The 21,533-nt window shown below is 36.2% G+C and overlaps 1 protein-coding gene across 2 annotated transcripts in view; it reads left to right on the top strand.

Annotated features, from left to right (window-relative positions):
* Hook3 (hook microtubule tethering protein 3) overlaps positions 1-21,533 on the top strand; it is a 116,852-nt gene that overhangs the window by 47,904 nt on the left and 47,415 nt on the right. For both annotated transcript variants that reach the window (XM_013157500.3, XM_003474624.5), the window contains exons 7-13: positions 614-676; positions 1,634-1,717; positions 9,737-9,900; positions 11,433-11,573; positions 13,053-13,254; positions 16,851-16,961; positions 17,550-17,637. In XM_013157500.3, the coding sequence (XP_013012954.1) occupies positions 614-676; positions 1,634-1,717; positions 9,737-9,900; positions 11,433-11,573; positions 13,053-13,254; positions 16,851-16,961; positions 17,550-17,637 (853 nt within the window). The remainder of the gene's footprint in view (positions 1-613; positions 677-1,633; positions 1,718-9,736; positions 9,901-11,432; positions 11,574-13,052; positions 13,255-16,850; positions 16,962-17,549; positions 17,638-21,533) is intronic.

Here is a 21,533-nt window from a genome sequence, read left to right as displayed (position 1 = left end):
TTCATGCTGAGTTGTATCCCCAGCTCTTTCTTTATTTTGCGACAGGGTCTTTCACTAATTCACCAGGAGTGAACCCAAATTGCGATTCTCTTGAATCAGCCTTCTAGAGTGCTAGGTTTACAGGTGTGGGCCCAGCCAGACCTCTTAATTTTTTAATTAAATTATCAGCACATTTAGGTACACATAATGATCACATTCATTGTAGGGATTTTGTAAATGTATACAATATACCTTAATTCTTTTTTTCCCTATTCCTCTACCCTTCCTCCAACCCCTTCTCCCTTCCTTATTTGCAAAAACTTAGTTTCCATTTTCTCCTTCTTTTCTTTTCCTTTATTTCCTTTCCTCCTCCCTCTTCCCTAGTTCCCCTTCCCATTTGAACATTTTCTGTTTTACAATATTGATTCCACATTATCAGACCTCTAATTTTAAATGAAGGTATTATCTTGGAGTGACAGAAAGGTTCAGATACAGAAGCATAATTATAGGAAAATACTACATTTATTTTTGTATTTTCAGCATTACTTTTTATTCCAGTTATGGCTGTATTGTTTTGCATATTATATAGGATATATTTTTAGCTTCACAATTATAATTTATATTTTAATTTCAGTTAATGAGTAAAGAATCTCCTGTCTCTTCTGGAAATGATGCATATGTTGACTTGGATCGGCAGGTATTTAATTTTGCGCTGTTGTTAAATGCTCGAGGAAACACTTGGTTTTTAAAGGAATCCTGCAATACATTTTTATTATTTTAATGTCAAAGTGATTTTGTAGTTTTACATGTCACTTCTTAATAAAATGCTATTAGTTATAGTTTTTTTTTTAAATGTCCAAGCTTTTCTGTGATACTTCTTTCAATGCATGAGCAGAAATGTTTGTATTGTCTTTTGTCATTTCTTCCTTATGGTTCCTAAATGTTCTAAACAAAACTCTTTGCATGTAATTTTAGCCAAAAGTTGAAATTTGTCTTCTTCCTACTTTGTTGTAGTTGGTTTTAAAAGCTATTATTTTGATTGCTGTTTTCCTCCCTCTTTACAAGATTTTGGTAACATGAAAAGACAAAATTTTAATTCAGTCATTTTTGTTCGTATTTTACTAACTTAAGAGTTTGTAATAATAGACACAATTTGGAAATGCTTGATTTATATTGAGAAGCAGAATAGTAGAAATCTTCGTATAAAAATGAAATTATGCAAATTAGCTTACAGCTTTAATGTAACAAAAAAGTTTGTGTTGAAACATCCTAGCTATTTATTTTAGCAATTGAAACCCCTGCTCTTGTGTCACATCTTTTACCAAGGTAAATTTCTCATTATTAAAAGAATCAGCAAGCCAGGTCTGGTGGCACACACCTATGATCTCAGCACTCAGGAGCCTGAGGCTGGAAGATTGCTGGGAGTTTCAGGCTAGCCTGGGCTACATAGTGAGTTCAAGACCAGGCTAAAGTACATAATGAGTACTTGTCTCAAAAACACCAAAAAAAAAAAAAAAAGTTAGAAGTGCCTTCTTTTGAGTCTTACAGAAAAAGTCTTGATTTCCCCTTTAACTGACCCCCGAGAAAACATGAGATAAAGTGTTTTAATTGTGTTGGAGCAATGTGTAATTATTAAATGTCTCCATTTCATCAGTTGAAGAAAACTACAGAGGAATTAAATGAGGCTTTATCAGCAAAGGAAGAAATTGCTCAAAGATGCCATGAGTTGGATATGCAGGTAAGAGATCTGTTCTGTGTACCACCAAATGTACTGTGAACTGCCTTATAGTATAGCATGTGATGCAGTTCTTTGTAAATGGGAAAAGAATAAAACCAGGCTTTTGATTAAAGAAAAAATGAAAAGGTTAATTTCTGTTCTTTTTGGCAACCTATTAAATTTATAATGAATTAAAATGGTACAAACCTACGAGGGAAAAAGAAACAAGAGAGAGAGATGAATACATGTCTTCATGGTGTTCTAGTAAATTGACTTCAAAGAAGGGCAGGGAAAATTTAAAAGACCAGACATGTGGGGTCTTTTTTGGGTTTACCAGTATCTATATAGTAGAATTACTCTTAAGAGTGGCTATTTCAAGCTACTGGTGGTTTAGTCACCAACTTACATGATTTTGAATATCTAACAGTTTGGATATACGCTCCAGCACACAGTCTTCATCAACCTCTCAAAAGCCAGAAGACAATACAAAAGTTAATAAATGGCTAAAACGAGCAAAGGTTGCTGCGGCCAGGAGCAACTCCAGAGGGAGTAGGGGAGCTGCTGTGGCAGAGACTGCATGTGTGGAAAGCTAGAGGCCTTACGAGGCATGACTAGAACAGGCATGTGCAGTTCACAGCCCCTGCGCTGCATGTGACCCTGAACAGCTAAGAATGTGGTCTCATATGACTGTATTGTTTTCACAATTACTATGCAATGTTTGTCAATAGTTTTCATGGCTTGGTTGGTGCTCCAGCATGATCTGTGCAGATAACAACATTGCTTTATAGTGAGGGCACAGTGTTGTAGCATCATGTCAGCTCCTGCACCTGCCATGCCGTTAGTGGAATCAAAACCTGTGGGTACCCACATTTCACATACTTGTGAGACTTGACAAGTACAAGGCAGCAGTTGCTGATGATAGCATTTCCGTCTGCCTAAAGCTGTGCGTTGTGTGAAGATAGGTACCTATTGTTTTTAAGCAGAGATGTTTTCTTAGTACTAATTTGGGCTTGTGTTATTTCATAAAGTAAGCTAATAAGTTAAAATAACTTCGTTATATGCACTATATTATCTATTTTATATGTGGCCCAAGATAATTCATCTTCATTCAGTGAAACCCACGCAAGCCAAAATTTTAGACCAAGGATGGGAGTTGCATAGTTGTTACATTGTCAGCTGTGTCTTGCAGTACACACAGACCTGTAGCCAGGTTCCAAGTCATACAGTTCTTATCCAAAGGAATGAATGTGTAGCGAGGTTAGAGTAACTGCTAGGATCATGGGATAAGGTAGTTTTTAGTTTGTCCGTTCTAGGTCCATAATCTAAATAAAGGCTGACTTCTTGTGGATAGACCCTTAAGGAAAGAGTCTCCAGTTGCCTTTTGCTGTCGCCAGTCCTTAAGTATAATGAAAAATCACATTAAAAAAGAAAAGGGCCTACATGAACAGGAAAATAACCCTGGAGGAAGTAGAGAAGTCTGGGAGAGTTACAGAGTTTTCTTTTCAATGTATTAATAGCTTTAATGAAGATACTGTATCCATTAAAAAAGGACAAGATGCTATTTTTCTAAGGCTACCATTGTAGTTTTTGCTTTTGTTTTTGTACCAGGGATTGAACTCATGACCTCATGCTTATCAGAGAGGCGCCTGAGCCACTGAGCTGAACCTGGGGCCCTACTATTTTAGTTTAAAGAAAGAAAAATCAGAGCAGGAAACACTTCAGTCATTTGAAAGTAAAATTATCAAAAAAGCTCAGTAGAATAATTTGAGATGAGGACATCTCATAAAACAAAAATAAGATTATGCACCTGAAATTTATTTCACAACAAAGAGGATTTGGAAGGAGTTGGGGGAGGTGCCCCTGAGACATGGTTAGCCATGCGTTGGTGCTTGCCGATGAATGCACAGGGACTTATGCATTTACAGTGTCTGCATCCTGCATTCCAAACAGTATAGGACTTGCTTGTTGCCATGGCTGCAATAAAGTGAGTATAACCATAGCACATTTGCTAAGTTGTATAAGAAGTAATATGTACATAATTAAAATGTTAATGCCACTATTTACTTTTCAGGCTTATGAGTTTATTATTTTTACAAGTATTATCTTTGATAATATAAAATTATACATGAGATGGGCAATCTGATTATATCTGCTTGCTATCTAATTATATAGTTTTGTAGTATATACCACAGATTCTAAATTTACTCAAAGCCTAAAGTTACTGTTCTATGTTTTATATCAGTTTGCCAGTCCGTGGTCTAGATGGGTTGCAAGATCAGTGCTAGTGTTGCAGGGAGCTTATGAGAAGAGAAGAGGTAGCCCCGTAAGATCCTGTCATGTGCAGAAAGTAGTAGTAACAGGACCAAATAAAGGCATCTGTGTTGTAATAATGTGTGCTTTATTGGTTTCCTGTGCTTAGCCTTTCCTGTAGAGGAGCATTATTGTTAAATAAAGATACATATTCCTTGAACTGAGAACATGTATCCAAAATATATAAAGAACTAAAAATGATTAGACCACCTTCCTAATTAAATACCCAATCCAGAAATGATCAATGAAATGAATAGATACTTCTCAGAAGAAGTATAAATGGGCAATAAATGTTAAATATCTGGCCATTAGAGAAATGCAAAATAAACACTATCCTTCTATCTCCAACATTAGGAAATCAAATAATAACAAATGTTATTGATCTTTGGGGAAAAAGGATTCCCTCTTCCATTGTTGTTGGGAGTGTGAACTAATACAATCACTTTCAAACTTGTATGAAGATTTCTCAGAAAACCAAAACTAGAAATTTCATTTGACCCAGCTATTTCCCTTCTAGGTATCTTGTGTTAAAGATACCACATTGCAGTGATCCATACCCATGTTGATAGCATCATAACTCATGATAGCTAAGTCTTAGATAAGACATGTATGTCCATAAACAGATTAGTGGATAAAGAAAATGGGTGTTTATACATACTGAAGTATTACTGTGCCATAAGGAAGGGTAAACTTGAATCATTTGTAGGAAAATGGATATACTTTGAAATCATAACGTTAAGTAGAATAAATTAGACATAAGCATAAATATCATACGATTTCTCTTATATGAGAAGCCCAAAATTTAAACAAAGTGGAAAGTAAATGATAGTAGGAAACAGTGAGATAGATCTTTTTTGAAAGGCAACAAGACCAAAAGATGGGGAGAATGAAAAAAATTATATACATGTGCCAGCTCCCAATAGTGAATGTTTTCATAGAGGTACAGATGATAGAGGTTGAGGAATAGAGAGGAGCAGAAGAGATGACAGAAGGGGAGAGCTGCTGACCCCCCTCATCCCACCAAGAAAGGGTCAAGAACTATTCACTGCTATAGCAGTCATCGCATGGCTGGCTCTTCCTTGTGATCCAGTCTCAGTGCAGTTTCAGAATTTGTCATAAAATATTTACTGATCACATACATGCCCTGGGTACCACAGTAGATCTTCCCAGGAGGACTTCCGTGGTTGGCCAATCTCCTTTTTTAATCCTTTGCATAGCAATTGTTGGTTTAGTTTTTGCATGTATTAATTTACTTTCTGATTTTGTAAGATTTGTATGTGTATGTTGGCTTATTATGTTCGATTTGAATATGTAACACACAGGAGTAAGGGTTCTGTGCTTGGTTCATCTTGACATGCCTTGAACCAAGCAAAAGGCTGCAGTGCTCCTTCTGTGGCAGGTACACAGTGTACATCTGAGGGAGTGAAAGCATGGATGGTTAGTGGGTGATTGAAGTGCAAATCATAATAGAACCATGTTTGTGATAGGGAGGAATGGCTGTGATCTAACATGTGAGAAAACAGAGTCACTAGATATTAAGGTTGATAAGTCTAGAAACAGCCTTAACATATCTAGAGACACAAAGTAATAACTGATACTTAATCTTTATTGTCAACATGGTTGGCTTCAGAGACTAGTAAAGCACTTAGAGATGTGTAAAGCGGGTCATAGGAGCATGGCCTTGGGGACCTGATCTGGTCCCTGCCCTTCCTCTCTGTTGCTCCTCCTCTGTGCCATGCCTCTCGGTCACCATGATGTGGGCAGCATCACTCCACTAGCATGTTGCAGCCTGGAGCCAGTGAATGTAAACTGAACTGAGCCAGGTGAAACCTCTAAGTTTCAGGTGTCTGGTACTGTGTCCCAGAAATATGAAAACTAACCAACACAAAAACCAAAGGCAGTCACAGATATAGTTGAAAGCATTTGCTGAAGTGTGAGAAAACTCAGTAGGAAACTTTGCTTTTCATTATAATCCTCTTAGCCTTGTTCGATTGTTTTCATAAGTAAATCATGTTTGTGTGTTTTTAGAATTAGTCTCCTTTTATGTGTGTATAGAAAGATTTCTGCCTTACATATTAAAATACGTTAGCAATATTAGCTAGTCTGATCTATTTTTCTTTGCAGTGCTAGGATTAAACCTTGCGTCTCACGTATACTAAGCAAGTTCCTTATTACTAAGCTATACCTCAGCCTCTTAGCTAGTGTGATAATTGTAGTATTACATTAAAGTTTGTTATTAAACATTCAGCTGTCATTAAATTTGCCACACGTGAGGTTAATTCTTAAATTCTTAATTAAATTTGAAGAATCTATGATATAGATCATACCTTGGACCAGTGTACAGTTAACCTTAGAAATCAGTAGTAAAGAGATGATTACTGTGAAACTGGAGCTGTAGCTCAATGGTGACCAAGTGCAGTTTTAGAAACATGACAGGTAAAGAGCTGACATTTCATTTTTATTTAGCAACATTTACTGAACACCCAGTGTGTCCTGAACTGTGCTAATTACTATAGATACAGCTAAGAAACAGGCAAAAATAGATAAAGTATCCCTGACCTCCAAGTGCTTCCATTCCATTAAAGAAGAGATGCCAAATATATTAGTATGTTATGTGATGATACATGTTCTAAAGAAGAAAACACAATCTGGGAGGCGGAAGCAGGACGGTCACAAGTTTAAGCTCAGCCTGGGCAAATTAGCAATTGAGACCCTGTCGCAGAGTAAAATATAAGAAAGGAACACAATGTAGCACAGTGCAAAGGCTCTGGCTTCAACCTCTAGTGTACCACAAAAAAGAAAAAGACAGATGGAAGGGTGAAATGAGGAGCAGACAATCAGGACAGTCCCAGAACTGTGGCCAGTCAATCTGGTAATAAAGTACCAAAGATAAACTTAAGTAATACAGAGTGACAGGAGTTTATTTTCAGTTAGGTTGTCAACACAGGCTTCCATGAGAAGGTGATGGGAAGTAAAATCCTGAGGAAGTTAGGGTAGCAAGTTTTCTAGGGTAAGAGAATCACAAGGTCAGTACATGGTGCTTGCAAAGGCCCTGAGTCAGGCATGTAACTTGGTATATTCAAAAACCACCAAGGTAAAGATGGTAGGAATAAAAGGAAGAATGCAAAAATACAGGAAAAGGTAATTAGTCTGGAGAGGCTTCAAATACGTCTTTAAAGATCAAGCAATGTCCTAAGCCACTGTAGTTAACAGTGCTTTATTGTATTTTTAAAAACAGCTAAAAGAGAATTTTGAATGTTTCTAACACAAAAGTTAAGGCATGCTAATTACTCTGCTTGGATTTTTACACATCATATATGTGTATGAAGATATCACATAAAGTGTACCTTAGATGTGTGTACAGTTATTGTGTATCATGTTTTTTAAATGTTTTAAATGTTCCACTTGGAAAATCTAAATTTAAGATGCTGTTTGACATGTAAATGGAAATGATCTCCAGTTCAGAATTTTAGGCTAGAGATGATAGTGTTTATACCCAGGAAACGGGATGCTATCACTATACTTAGAGAAGTCGCTCTAGACACTTTAGGGAAAAGGAAAGGTATCGACTGAGAGGAACGAGGTGAAAACAGTGAGTTGGTTACAGAATGCTGGACAAAAAGGGGTCCTGGAAAGCAGAGGAAGAAAGTGTTTCTAGAGGAATCTGTGTCCTATCAACGTCGTTGTCAGATCTTAGTGATGGAATCATTGACTGACTATCACGAGGAACAGTGAAATGATGGGGCCAACAGCCCAACTAGAACATGGTCAGGAGAAAATGGGGGTTGGGGAAGGAGACTTCAGAATGGCAGGCAACTTTTGTTTTACCTTATTGAATATAATTGATACACAGTAAACTGCTCATTTAATATATAATGTTTTTCTTTTATTTTAGAGAAGTTAAAACAGAATAAAACCAATCAAAACAAACCAGTGTAAGAGATACAGGACTTCAAAACATTACAAAATGAACAATAGTTACCATAATAATGCCCTTTGATGTCTTCAAAATAGCTGCAAATAACTTTGGAAGTAGTAAAAATCAAACAGAACAGAGTAGAATTGAAACAATAGAAACAAAACAATGAATGCAATAAAGGACTTCTAAATAAGCAAATAGTAAATCCAAAATTGCTACCATAATATGTCTTGCTGTCTTTCAAATAGCTGCTCATGCCATCAGATCCAACATAATCAAACACAATAAATGAGAATAAAATATGACTCAAGTGAACAATGGAAATGAAGACTTCAAAATAAGACCATAGGAAATTAACAATGGCTACAACCCTCAGAAAGAGAGTCCCCCTAGATGCTACACTGCATACCACTATCCTCTGAACCCATGATCAGACCACTGACCCTAGATCTGCTGCAATGTTAGTGAAACAACAAAATACCATAAGCATCCAATTGCACTTCATCTTGATAGCTGTCATCACAGCCTGTGTTTATCCAGATAAGTAGGTTGCCTATGGTGGGGGTTGGGGGTTGGTACTTGTTTGCCAGCCTGCGAGCTGGAAGGGGCTGGGATCTGGCTGTGCCCAGTCCAGCAGCGTCCTGCGTGTGGTGCTAGTTCCCAGATTGGGCTTGCTTCCTGGTGTGGCCTTGTTCTCTCTTGGCATTTATATGACTTGATTGTGAGATTATCCCAATATATATAGTTTGGACATGTTTTGATTTACATGTGAAACCATTGCCACAATATAGTGAGCCCATCAGTCTGCAGAAGTTTCCCTGTGATCCTTGTCTTCCCTTAAGTACCCAGGTCTGTGTTCCGTTACTGTAGATTAACTTGTATTTCCTAGAATTATTTCAAAAATCATGCAGTGGTTTGTTTTAGTTTGGTTTTCAGATTCATCCATGTTGTTAGTGTCAGTAGTTTAAATGTTTTATTGCCCAAGAATATTCTATCAAATCAATACGCTAAAATTTAAAATTCATTCACTTGATAAACTTTTAGTATATTTCTGTTATAAATAAAGTACTGAAACCTTTTGCTTTTTTCTACTAAGTCATTGTGTGAGCATATTATTTCTCTGACGTAAATACGTAGGAGTAAAATAGCTAGATAAATCATATGATAGTTACCTGTTATTTTGTTTTTGTTTTTTCAAACCCATTTTTTTCAAAAAGGAAAAAAGTGATTTCAGGACATGACAGGGCAACAGTGGTACATACATTGCATATTGCCATCCACATTACTTGTTAGTTTTTTTTAAGAAACTGCTGAGCTGTTTCCCAAAGTGTTTGAAATATTTTATATTCTCATGAGATGCGTCTGAGACTTCCATTGGTTCTCTTCTTTGCCACATTTGATGTAGTCAATATTTTAACTTTATCCATTGTAATGAGACTCTAGTGATAATTCTGTGGCTTGAGTTTGTAGTTCCTTGTTAACTAATGCAGAGTGCTTATTTGCCACCTGTATATCTTTAGTGAGGTGTCTTATTTAAGTGTAAAATAAAGTCAGAGGTCATGGACCTCTAGTCCTTATTGCTTGGGAGGCTGAGGCAGAAAGATCCCTAGAGACCCAGAAGTTGATGCACCTGGGCAACATGGCAAGTCCTCTTCTCAAAATAAATGAAGAATGAACTCTTGCTGACTCTACATGTGCAATCCTCCATAATAATATAAATGTGTATATGGAAGTGATTGTATTTCTTTAGGGATTGAGCAGATGCCAGCATAACTGGATGGAATAACTGCTGCCTTTTTATATTCTAACAGGTTGCAGCATTGCAAGAGGAGAAGAGTAGCTTATTGGCAGAAAATCAGATATTGATGGAAAGACTCAATCAGTCTGATTCTATAGAAGATCCCAACAGTCCAGCAGGAAGAAGACATTTACAGCTTCAGACTCAATTAGAACAATTACAAGAAGAAACATTTAGGTAAAAGCTCATTACAATCTAATCTTAAAAAATTTGGTAACTATAAGGCCATCCACCAAAATAGGTGCATGCTTAAAATCCCAACACTTTAGAGGCTGAGGCAAGAGGATCACAGTGAGTTGGAGACCAGCCTGAGCTACATAGCAAGTTCAAGACCAACCTAAACTGCATAGTTTCCAAAAGAAAAAATAATTTTAGGGCTTCTATACAACTGCAGACCAAGAGGGCTGTGTAGTTAACAAGTTGTCAAAATCTTCCCACATAACATGAGAAATTTATGTCTAGGAAAAACTCCAAAGCTACACACTCAACATTTATTGAAGGTAGAACACTACAACGACAAGTTGGAAGAAAAAAAAAGCCAGCCGTGCATCCCACATACTTGACTCCCTTCCACCTGCCCTACAGCTTCATGGCAGTTAAAGACACTCAGGAAAATATTAAGAGGAAAACAGGAAGAATACTAGTGAAGGCTCATGAGGAGGAGTTGAAACAATTATCAGAAAGACTTAATTCACCAAAAATCTGAAATTACTTTAATAATGTAATTGAGTAGAATAGACAACAAACTGCAGGGCAGACTGGCCTTGAGCTCACTAAGTGGCCCAAGCTGCCCTCAAACTCACAGCAATCCTCCTACCTCAGCCTGCCTAGTGCTAGAGTTGCAGGCATGTACCACCACACCTAACTTAGATTTCTAGTATTAAAAAAGAGAAATTAGACATGTTAGATTTTTATATCAATCTGTAACTTACTATAGTAAGTTACAGATTGATATAAAAATCTAACATGTCTAATGTATTTGCTGTTTTATTCCTCAGTAAAATGTTTCAGGATGTTGTTTCTTTTTTTTCACTGTGCCTTAACTGGAAAAAAGAAAAGGTTTTCTTAGCTGGGCATGGTTGTGCATGTGGATCACAAGTTCAAAGCCAGCCTGGACAACTTAGTATTGACCCTGTCTCAAAACTTAAAAAGGGTTGAGGGTGAAGCAAATAATTAATTAGCTGCATAAGATGAAAGAAGAGATGAAAAGCCTTGTAAATCAAAGGAAAGATGTTGTTAAGTAAATAGGTGTGGTCAGTTAGAGGTAGAAATAGCATACCCATGTTTGGGGAGAAAATAACAACAGAAATGAGGCCAGAGGGTGCATTTCAATAACGTTAACAGTACTTATCTCTCTGAATTAATACACATTTTGTATTTTCTATATTTTACAAATTTTCCAGGAATGTATTTTAATTTCATAATTAAGAAATCTTTCTACTTCTATCTGCAGTATTGCCAAGCATCCGTGGGGGTCTAGTTTTTCGTCAGTAGAGTGGTTACTAGTTTTAACCTTTCTCAAATTTTGGAACCAGGGAAACCTTTTCATGAAGTCATGACTTTAGAATACATCTTACGGCCACAAATTCAGAGACTTGTTCACCAGGAGTTTATTCCCATGTTTTATGTTTTTATTTTATTTTACTCTTATAAGGAAAATTATGAGATAATAAGCAGTACTTTCATGATCTATTTTGTTTTGGCTTCAGATTAGAAGCTGCCAAAGATGATTATCGAATACGCTGTGAGGAGTTAGAGAAGGAGATCTCTGAACTTCGGCAGCAGAATGACGAGCTGACTGCTTTAGCTGATGAAGCCCAGTCTCTGAAGGATGAAATAGACGTGCTTAGGTAAGCAGTCTTTGCTTCACGTGGGGTTGCAGACAGAGCAGTTCTGTCTGTGATGTTAAGACTCTAGGCTCTCTGAACATCTTTCAGAGGCACCATTTATTTAGCATCTGTAGAGCCATTTTTCATCTGTAAAATGGAAGTATTCATACTAACCTTAGGTTTGGATGAGGAATGAAGGAATTTATATTTGTAAACCCTTAGAATGATCTGACAAATCCATTATGTATTTATTAAATAGAATTTAACCTGTAACCATGGCTTTGCGTTTGTATAGCACCAGAACTTTTCTTCTTCCTCCCCTATTGTTTGTTTTTAAGCCCTCTGGACATTTGCTCTGCCTTTTTAGATGTTGGCACACATCACATCACAAAGCTTCATTTTCTTGCTGGACACTCATCTTGCCATTATTCATTCTCTCAGACTACTCACCATGTCACTATTCCATGGTTCACCTCTTTCTTAATCTCTTGTCCTCTGTTGAATCACTCTAGCGATCTCTATTTTCTGCATTTGCTCTTTGATAACTAAATATGTAGAGAATCATACAGTGGTAGAGTTTTGTCCTACTATAGATTAATGATTTCAAAACTACATTCTTCCTCCAACCTGCCATTCTACTATGTATCAGTGCATTATTCTCTGTGCTCTCATTGATGTTAAATGTTGTTGTAACTCTTCTCACATCTGCCCACACACCACACAGCCTTCGTGCCTTAGTCTTGTTAGATGAGCCTGTTGCTGATTGCTCAGCAGAAAGAGTCTGCGACCTATTGGACTCTCCATGGCCCTTGTCTGCTGCTCCTCTGAACTTTCCTGAATTTCCACATATCCTTTTTTTGCCTCTAGAGTACACACCTGTTACTCTCGTATTCAGGATTAATGCTTTCTTCACTATTGGGAGCCTCAGGCCATTCTTACGAACTGTGCTGGGTCAGTTACGATTTCTTTTTTCATCTTGAATCTACACACTCTCTCTGTCTCTCTCTCTGTCTCTCTCTCTCTCCCTCTCTCTCTCTCTCTCTCTAATATCAGTGAAAAGACTTACTCTTTTCTTTCCAGAACCAAGTTTAGATCACATAAAATAAAATTTATATTCTCTCCTTAGCTTCCAACATTTGCCACTGCATCACTGTATAGTCTGCTTTTCCACCAAAGCCTCTTTCCTATGATCTCATGACATGCTAAGCGGTGAATCATTTGGACAGTTCACAACTTTCATTTTACTCTTGTGCTAAATGTAACCCTGCTGGCTCCCTCTTCCTCCTTAAATTTCTTAAATCATGTAGTATTCTTAATATGTTTTGCTGTAATTTTGGTCATTTTTTTTAACCTTACTTAAAAGTTAACCTGGGGGTCTCCTTTTATCTTATAGTTTTATTAGATCATGTTTCCTGGTTATCTCTCTGGGTTTAATATTGTCTCAAGTAGCTTTGCAACCATTGATGTGTTTCTGATTTTTCATTTCCCATCTCATTCTAGACATTCTTCTGATAAAGTATCTAAACTAGAAGGTCAGGTGGAATCCTATAAAAAGAAGCTAGAAGACCTTGGCGATTTGAGACGACAGGTTAAACTCTTAGAGGAGAAAAATACTATGTATATGCAGAACACTGTTAGTCTAGAGGAAGAGTTAAGAAAGGCCAATGCAGCTCGAAGTCAACTTGAGACATACAAGAGACAGGTAAGAGCAAAAGCCACGTTCTTCGTAAGAGATGCATCAGCAGACACACCTACCCCACACCACACACACACTGAGAGTTGTCAGAATGCTTCACAACTTTTACCTTTTTACTGTATTTACCACTGTTTATCTGATATTCAAAGAACTTTAAATGTAGGTCTTACACAGAGGTTATTAACTGGTCTCTATGTTAGATTTTTTTTTTTAAATTGATAGTGTAATAAATAAATATACGACAGTGAAAAAATAACCCAGGAAGTACACATACCATAAAAGTAAAACATGCTGTCCACTGTACATAGGTAATCTTGAGGCTGTTTTTTTAGATCTGAGCATGTTTTTACTCCACAGGTACGTATCCTTAAAAATGAATGACATTTTGACATATTTCAAAATATTGTATAAATGGTTCAGTGAAAATACTCTTACAGTTTACTCTTTTTTCCTCAATAGTGTATTTATGGGATTCATTTATGTTGATAGGCATTGCTTTATCCTATTCATTTTCCTTGCATATAATATCACAGAATGACTTTATCAAAATCTACCTATTTTATGGCTGAAAAATCTATAGAATAATAATGACCTCCACACCTGTGTGTGTTTGCGTGGGTGAGTGGAAATTCCACTGCGAATACTGTTGATCATGTCTTATGTATATATGTGTATGGAAGTTTTGTAGAGTGTCTGAGCTATAATTAAATAGTATCAGTTTGTTTGCAAAGTGATTGTATTCCAGAGTTGTTTTTTTATGAATTCCTCTGCCCCACATCATCATCAGCACAGTGCTTTATTGTCAGAACTTTTTAAGTTTTGCCAGTTGGATGAAGGTAACATGTACATTACTCAGAATATGTTTAGTAGCCATATCTCTTTTGCAAATTTTTTCCTTTTGCCCATTTTTCAGGATGGAAAGATTTCTCTTATTTTTAGTTTTTTATATGTTGCAAGTAATAATTTTTTAGCACTCCAAGCCTGGTAGTGCACATCTATAATCCCAGTGCTTGGCATGCTGAGGCGGGAGGATTGCTGTGAGTTTGAGGCTACCCTAAACTGCTTAACGAGACCTCATCTCAAAAAGATTTTTTTAAGTACTACTTTTATCACTTACATGTTTTCTCCTGTAGTTCTGTTGTATTCCTTTTTAAAAATAGTTTCTACGTTAAATGGATGTTGGATTTAATAAGCTGTGATTCCTATGTCTGTTGAGAAAATCTTAACGCTTGTCTTTTCTGTTCATATGGTTAGTTATAATAGATCTTCTAATCTTAAGCCATCTTTACAGTCCTACAACAAATTTAACCTGGTCACAATGCCTTTATTTGGTGCTTTCATATTTTTAGGAGTATTTGTGTGTTTATGTGTGTGTATTACTAGGGATTGAACCAAGGTGATCCACCACTAAGCTACATCCTTTTTCTTTTTTTATTTTGAGATAAGGTCTCCCTAAGTTGCCCAGGCTGACCTCAACTGGCAGTCCTCCTGCCTCAGCCTCCCAGTTAGCTGGGATTGTACATGTGTACCACCATTCCCATTTTATTTAGAATATTTTCTCCTGTATCTCATGTGCAGTTTTCTGCCTCATATAACTTCCTTATCTGATGTTTGTCTGAACTTACACTATATCTCAATAAACTGAAATGGAGAGTGGTCTCTATTACCATTCTCAGAATGTATTTGTATAAAACAAAGTTTCTAATTCTTGAGGTTTTGGTACAGCAGCCCTGAACTATCATCATAAATGGCTGCCAAGCTTTTCAATGGAGATATTTTTTCTTCAGTTCTGTAAAGTGAGATTTTTCAAATATATAGCAAAGTTGAGGATTTAATGAACTTCAATATGAACTGAGAATTTACCTAAAATGAATGTAGCCTGGAAAAACGTTCTTTTTTAAAGTGAAATATGAAATGAGGAATGACCTGCTTAGTATTAGAGAACAGAAAGAATTGATGAGAAGAAAACATTTTTGTGGCTCCACATGCTGTTACATCCTCGTTTGCCTACCACCCGCCCACCCACTCTCCTGTCCTTTCTTTCTCTTTTTTCTTTTTTCTCTTCGCTTCGCTTTGCTTCTGTCTTTCACTTTCCTTGTGATCCTCCTCCTTAGCCCCACGAGTTGCTGAGATACAAGCATATGCCACCTTGCCCAGCAAGAAAAATATTATATGGAGGAAAAGGTGGCCAGTCGTGTTTTAGAACTAAGATGTAGAATTAAAAGGAACCTGTATATACAAGTAGTTGTAGTGAAAGTGCATGATACACCATCTGTTTCCGGTCTGGCACTTCATGTACTTTTTTATGATAATTTTAAAATATTTTTCTTTTCCACGAGTTTTCTTTGTGTCCTCTTAAAAACCTGTCTGGTTGTTCTTTCTAGTCTTTTGTTTTTGTAATTTAGATTTCTTTATTTTTCAAGTATTAAACCTAAAATACATATTTTGTAAAATTCCAGTTTGAAATCCTTGCGGTTACTATTCTGCTATTGTAATGTTTTGATGGTTCTTGTTTTTTATAACTGTTTAAAATTGTGACCCAGGGCTGGGATATAGCTCAGTGGTACAAGTGCATGCCTGGCAAGCACAATGTTGTGAGTTTAATTCCCAGTACCAATAATTAAAAAAATAAAATACTGTGGCCCATGTCATCTTGCTATTGACTTATCTTTATTTTGTCGAGCGTTGGGGTACTGAGTTGAGATTCAGTTTGCCCAGAAAATATGTGTGTTTGCTTAGGACCCATTTTCTAACCCATCATTAACCAGAACCACTTTTAAGCGCTTGGTTTAGGTTTTCCTGGACAAGATAAGTAATAAAAGTTCAAACACAAATCTGTAACTGATAGTTAAAGGTTTCGGAGCGAGGCTTTTTTAAACCCAGTCTATCTTATTAACTGGTAGGTTTTCCCCTAACCCACCTGTTTATTGCCTCATCATCTTTCATGTCCCAAGAAGATTAGTACTTACTCAATTCCTGTTGACTGAACTCAGCATACTAAGGGCAGTTGGTCCTTTATGCATCTGTAGCTTCTAAGGAAACCTTATCTCCCTGCTTCAGTTTTAGCCTCTTTCAACATTAGCTATGTAATTGAATTTTGCTCTCCTAGGATCTCTTCCTTCTCCCCTTCCCTTCCCTTCCTTTTCCTTCCCTTTCCTTCCCTTCCTTTCCCCTATTCTACCCTCTCCTTCTGTCTTTCCTCCTTCCCTTCCTTCCTCTGTTCTTTTTTCTCTCTTTTTAATATTGAAAGTTTCAGAATACCCAGTTATCTGTTGGAAATAAAGTCCTGCATGTTCATAGTTTCAGTGTTGTTACTCTACATGATTCTGATTTAGAAGCCTGTGCTATCTAAGCAGATTTTGATTTCTAGCTCTCCCTTGTATAAAGTGGTGGATTGTATTCATTTATTTGAGTATTGGTAATGAAGATGTTTTCATAGACCTAAGGAGAAAATGAGATTATTTCTTGGGGAGGTAGACAGTGCTGAGGATAAAGCCTGAGACTTTATACACAGGCTCTACCATTAACCTAAATTCCCAGTTCCCAAAGGATAGTTTCTAATGTTTCAAATTATAAAAATTAACATTGTTTTTCTGTATCAGGTAGTAGAACTACAGAATAGATTATCCGAAGAATCAAAGAAAGCAGATAAATTAGATTTTGAATATAAACGTCTAAAAGAAAAGGTTGACAGTCTTCAAAAAGAAAAGGATGTGAGTACTTAGACTTTTGGTTTTTAGCACTGCTAGGATGATAGTTAACTCATGTTTTGACATTAATTTTATCTATTTATGAAAATTTTAAAATTAGAGATTGTATTCATTTTAAAATTAATTTGCATTTGTTTCAAAAATAAAAGATGGGAAAGATGTTTTTATTTCCATTTTGAATTTTTTAATACATGTTTGTCTTTTCTACCCCTACTGCTCTTTTACATTGTTGTACTCTTGACTTTCTGTAAATTTAGGTAGCCCTTCTGTTTTTTGGAGAATTAATACAGAGACTTCCTTTGGTGTGGTTTAGAATATTTCGTTTTTATCCTTTCATCTTTTATGTTCAATGAGAAGAATATAGAAGATAGCTTTGTTTCTTTTGTTTAACCATGGATAACACATTACCTTGCAGTCGTTCACTAATGTTAAGGAAAAAAATGTTTTTTTCTACTTCTATGATCTTTCTATAAAAGATCAAAAGATAAAACATACTCAAGTTCACTGTTACTTATTTTCGCTAACGCAAAGAGCATAAGTAAATATATCCCTAAAACTTGTAGTTAATCTTTTTTGTCTTTGTGTTGTCAGAGGTTAAGAACAGAAAGAGACTCGCTGAAAGAAACCATTGAAGAGCTTCGTTGTGTACAGGCTCAAGAAGGGCAGCTCACAGCTCAAGGTAAAACATTTGAGTAGCCCAGTCATGCTTTACTTCTGAGATCATTGCAAGCATTAGGGTCACTGAAAGATGATTGCCATATTAAATAAAAATGAAAAAGTAGAGGCAGTACAATTTTTTTATGTTTCCAGGATTTTGTGGCAAACATTATAGTTTTTGGATTAAAATTACTTTCCAAGTTTATAAAACAAAAAAAATATTTTTTTTTTTTGTCTTTTTCCTTTTTATCGGTATCGGGAATCAAACTCACGACTGTCTGCTTCCAAAGCAGGCGCTTATGCCGCTAAGCTAAATCCCCAGTCCCAAAACAAAAAATTTTTAAACATTTAAGTTCTAATAGATAAAGTGCATTTATTAATTCATCTTTGTTAACCTAGAAAATTATATTAAGAAAAGCCTCTCGGGACCACTTTAAAAGTACGTTAAGTTTTCTAAATTAGTAAGGCTTTTTTCACATTAGAAAAATGGAGTAATTTGTAGTACATCAAGAGACTTGGATCCAGAAACTCTTCTTCATCACAGGGAAAGATCACCACTGAGTGTGAGGTGTGCCTGTCCACTTTGTCCTTGTGTTGGGAGCTGTGAGAGATCAAGTCCATGGGTTTGCATTTACCTGAAATTAGAAGTTTTCTTTTCCCTTGACCACAACCTCTGTTTCCTCCTCTGCATGCCTTCCAAAAACCTGCTTATTTCCCTCACTTCTAACTCCTCTTTGAAGCCTGTGTTAGTCAGCTTTCATCTGGCCTGGCCTTCTGGCTTACCCAGTCTGCATATCAGCTATTTAGCTGTTCTTATGACTGCCCCTTTCCTTATCCTTTTGACCTGTTCCTAGACCAAGCTTGGCAAAACCTAATTCAGCTAGCCTAAAGGTTTTCTCTCTAGCCCAAATTACTAAAGCCAGCAAAAAAAAGTTCATTAGGGTAAGAAATGCATGTTTCTTTTTATAATTGGATCCTCGTTGCTCCCTAGTGTTTATTTATCTATAATCAAATCTATGTATTTTTCCCAAAATTTTAAGAACCTAAGCTGAACCTTACAACACTTGCTCTTAGCTCCTATTTTGGCAAGAAAAGGCAAGCTCTCACATTCATTTCTTTGCTACCTAAAACCTCTTGTGTTTAGCCCTATGTATAGTTTTTTTTTTTTTTTTAACAGGGTCTCACCATGTAATTCAAGCTGGCCTTCAACTCACTGTGTAGCACAGGCTGGCTTTAAACTCACAGTGATCCTCCTGCCTCAGCCTCCTGAGTATTGGGATTACAGACATCTGCCACCACATCCAGGAATACATATATCTTTAGACCAATAGTTTTGCTCCAGAAATTTACCTTAATGATTTAAGGATTTGTTTGAAATAATGAAATTTTAAAACAACTTGAAAGTTAAGCAGTATAGGAATGACATTTTCATTCATCTGTATATACCTTTTGTGGACAGATTGGTATATCATTAGAAAAGTAGGTGACACCATTCTTGATAAATTCACTCAACAAACTAGAAACTGAAAGAAACTTCCTTAATCTCTATTCAGAAGTGTTTGTTCAAAGCCTATAGCTAATCTTACATTTGATGAAAACCGAGTACTTTTCCCCTCAGATCGTATAAGGCAAGGATGTTCACCTTGCCACTGCTGTTCAACATTGGTGTCAGAAGACCTAGCTGTGTGTGTGTGTGTCTTGTGGAGCTGGAGATTTGTTTCTGTATATTAATAGTGAACACTGTTTAAATTACAACAGTATAAAAGAATACTGGTGGCTGGAGGTAGGGCTCAAAGCACTTGTCTAAAGTGAGTGAGGCTATTAACTCAGTCCTCAGCGCCACAAAAGAAAAGAAGTAAAATGCTTAAGAATAAATTTATTAGCAGACAAATGCAAGATTCATACACTGGAGATTGTAAAACATTGCTGAGATCGGTTAAAATGCAATCTGAAATAGAGCAACTTTCCATAGTATTTGGATAGTGAAAGATTCGGTGAAATCCTGATTAAAAGCTCTAGCAGATTATTTTATGGAAAGTGAAAAGCTGATCCTAAAACTTACATGAAAATGGAAACGAATCAGAATGGACAACTTACACATACTGGTTTCAAAATTTACTATAAAACTACTTTAAAAGAAATATTGTGATACTTGCATAAGGATAATTGTAAAGGTCAAAGTAATATATTGCATTAATAGAGTGAAGGACAAAAACACACATGAACTACTCAATTGATGCAGAAAAGGCATTTACCAAAATCCTAACACTTTCTCATAAACTTGAAAACTCAAGGAAGAGATGAAAAGTTCCTCAGTGTGATAAACATAGGCAAGAAACTGATAGCTAACATCATAATGAATGGCAAAAGACGGCTTCCCTCCAAGATCAGCAATAGATGACTTTTATCGATCTTCTACTGGGATTTCTAACCAGAGCAACCAGCAAAGAGACGAAATGAAATAAAAAGACAGAAAGTATACATTTTGCATATCCACATAGAAAAAGTAAAGCTGGACCCTTTCATCACATATAAAAATTAGTTCAAAGTGAGGCAAGGACCCAAATAGGAGAGCAAAAACTATTAAATTTTTAGAGAAAAATCCTAAGGATGTTGTGAATTTGGTAGTGATTCTCTAAACTGATACCAAAAACATAGGCAACAGAGGAAATCCTATCAGACTTTTGTACATTGAAGGACACTGTCAAGTGGAATGAAGGTAGTCCACAAAAGTGAGAGACAGTTTTTGCAAATAACATATAATTCTTTGATATAGGAATAAATCCAAAATGTGTAGAGTTTCTATACTTCAACAACAAAACCCATTTCAGCCATGCACAAAGAACTTCAACAGAGGTTTTTCAGAATTTCATGGCCAATATGCACAGGAAAAAGCAACATTACTACCATAAGGAAAATGTAAATCAGGCTACAATAAAATACTGGTTAGTACTAATTATGGTGGCTGATACCTTCTCAAAAAAAAGAAAGGGAAAATTAAGAGTGTTGTGGATGTGAAGAAATCAAAAGACACTTGCATGCTGTTGGTAAGTGTGTGAAATGGGGCAGCTCTGTAGAAACCAGTTTGGTGGCTCGTAACAGTTAAACAGATATGCCATTACACTCTAGTAATTCCATTCCTAAATGTTATATAAAAGAATTCAAGGTAGAAACTCAACCAAGTCCTTGTGTGTGATGTTCTTTTGAGCTAGTGATACAGAAGAGCAGCACAGTGCCTGCGTAACAAGTGCGAGGTCTGCAGTGTGATCCTGGTATAAAAAAAAAATATCCATTAGAGCATTATAATAGCCAAAAGAGTTTTAAAAATGCCAAATGTCCATTGACAGATGAGTTGATAAACAAAATGTTGCATATACTCATAGTACAATATTAATTCTGCCATAAAAAGGAATAAACTTCTGATAAACGCTGTGTAACATGGGTGAATCCTTAAAACATGTTAAGTACGCAAGACACAAGACAAATGATAGTATTCCTCTTACGCAAGGTATCTAGGAGGGCAAATCATTGAAACCAAAGTGGAGGTTTGCAGGGTACAAGGGAAATGAGATGGATAGTGATGGTCTGGGGGCTATAGGTTTAGCTCAGCGGCATAAGCGCCTGCCTTGCAAAATGCATGGTCGTGAGTTTGATGCCTGGTACCGACAAAAAAAAAAAAAAAAAAAAAGAATGCGGATAGTGATGGTCTGATAGTTGTACTTTCTTATTAGGTCATGAAAAAGTTTTGGAAATAAGTGGTGGCAATGGTTATGCAACATTATAAATATGCTTAATGCTATACATAAATGTTGACAATAATATAAAATAGTCTTTTTTATGAGAAAATTGTGAATTTTTAATTTAATTTTATTTTAGCTGTTACCTACAGGAACTGTATCACTTTATTAAAGAAGCAAG

The sequence above is a fragment of the Cavia porcellus genome, unplaced genomic scaffold (assembly GCF_034190915.1).
Source record: "Cavia porcellus strain 051 isolate PalLab524CR breed Dunkin Hartley unplaced genomic scaffold, mCavPor4.1 scaffold_26, whole genome shotgun sequence".
In the NCBI taxonomy this organism is placed as follows: Eukaryota; Metazoa; Chordata; class Mammalia; order Rodentia; family Caviidae; genus Cavia; species Cavia porcellus.
Note: the sequence above shows the minus strand (reverse complement) of the source record. Positions and strands in the feature narration are given on the sequence as shown.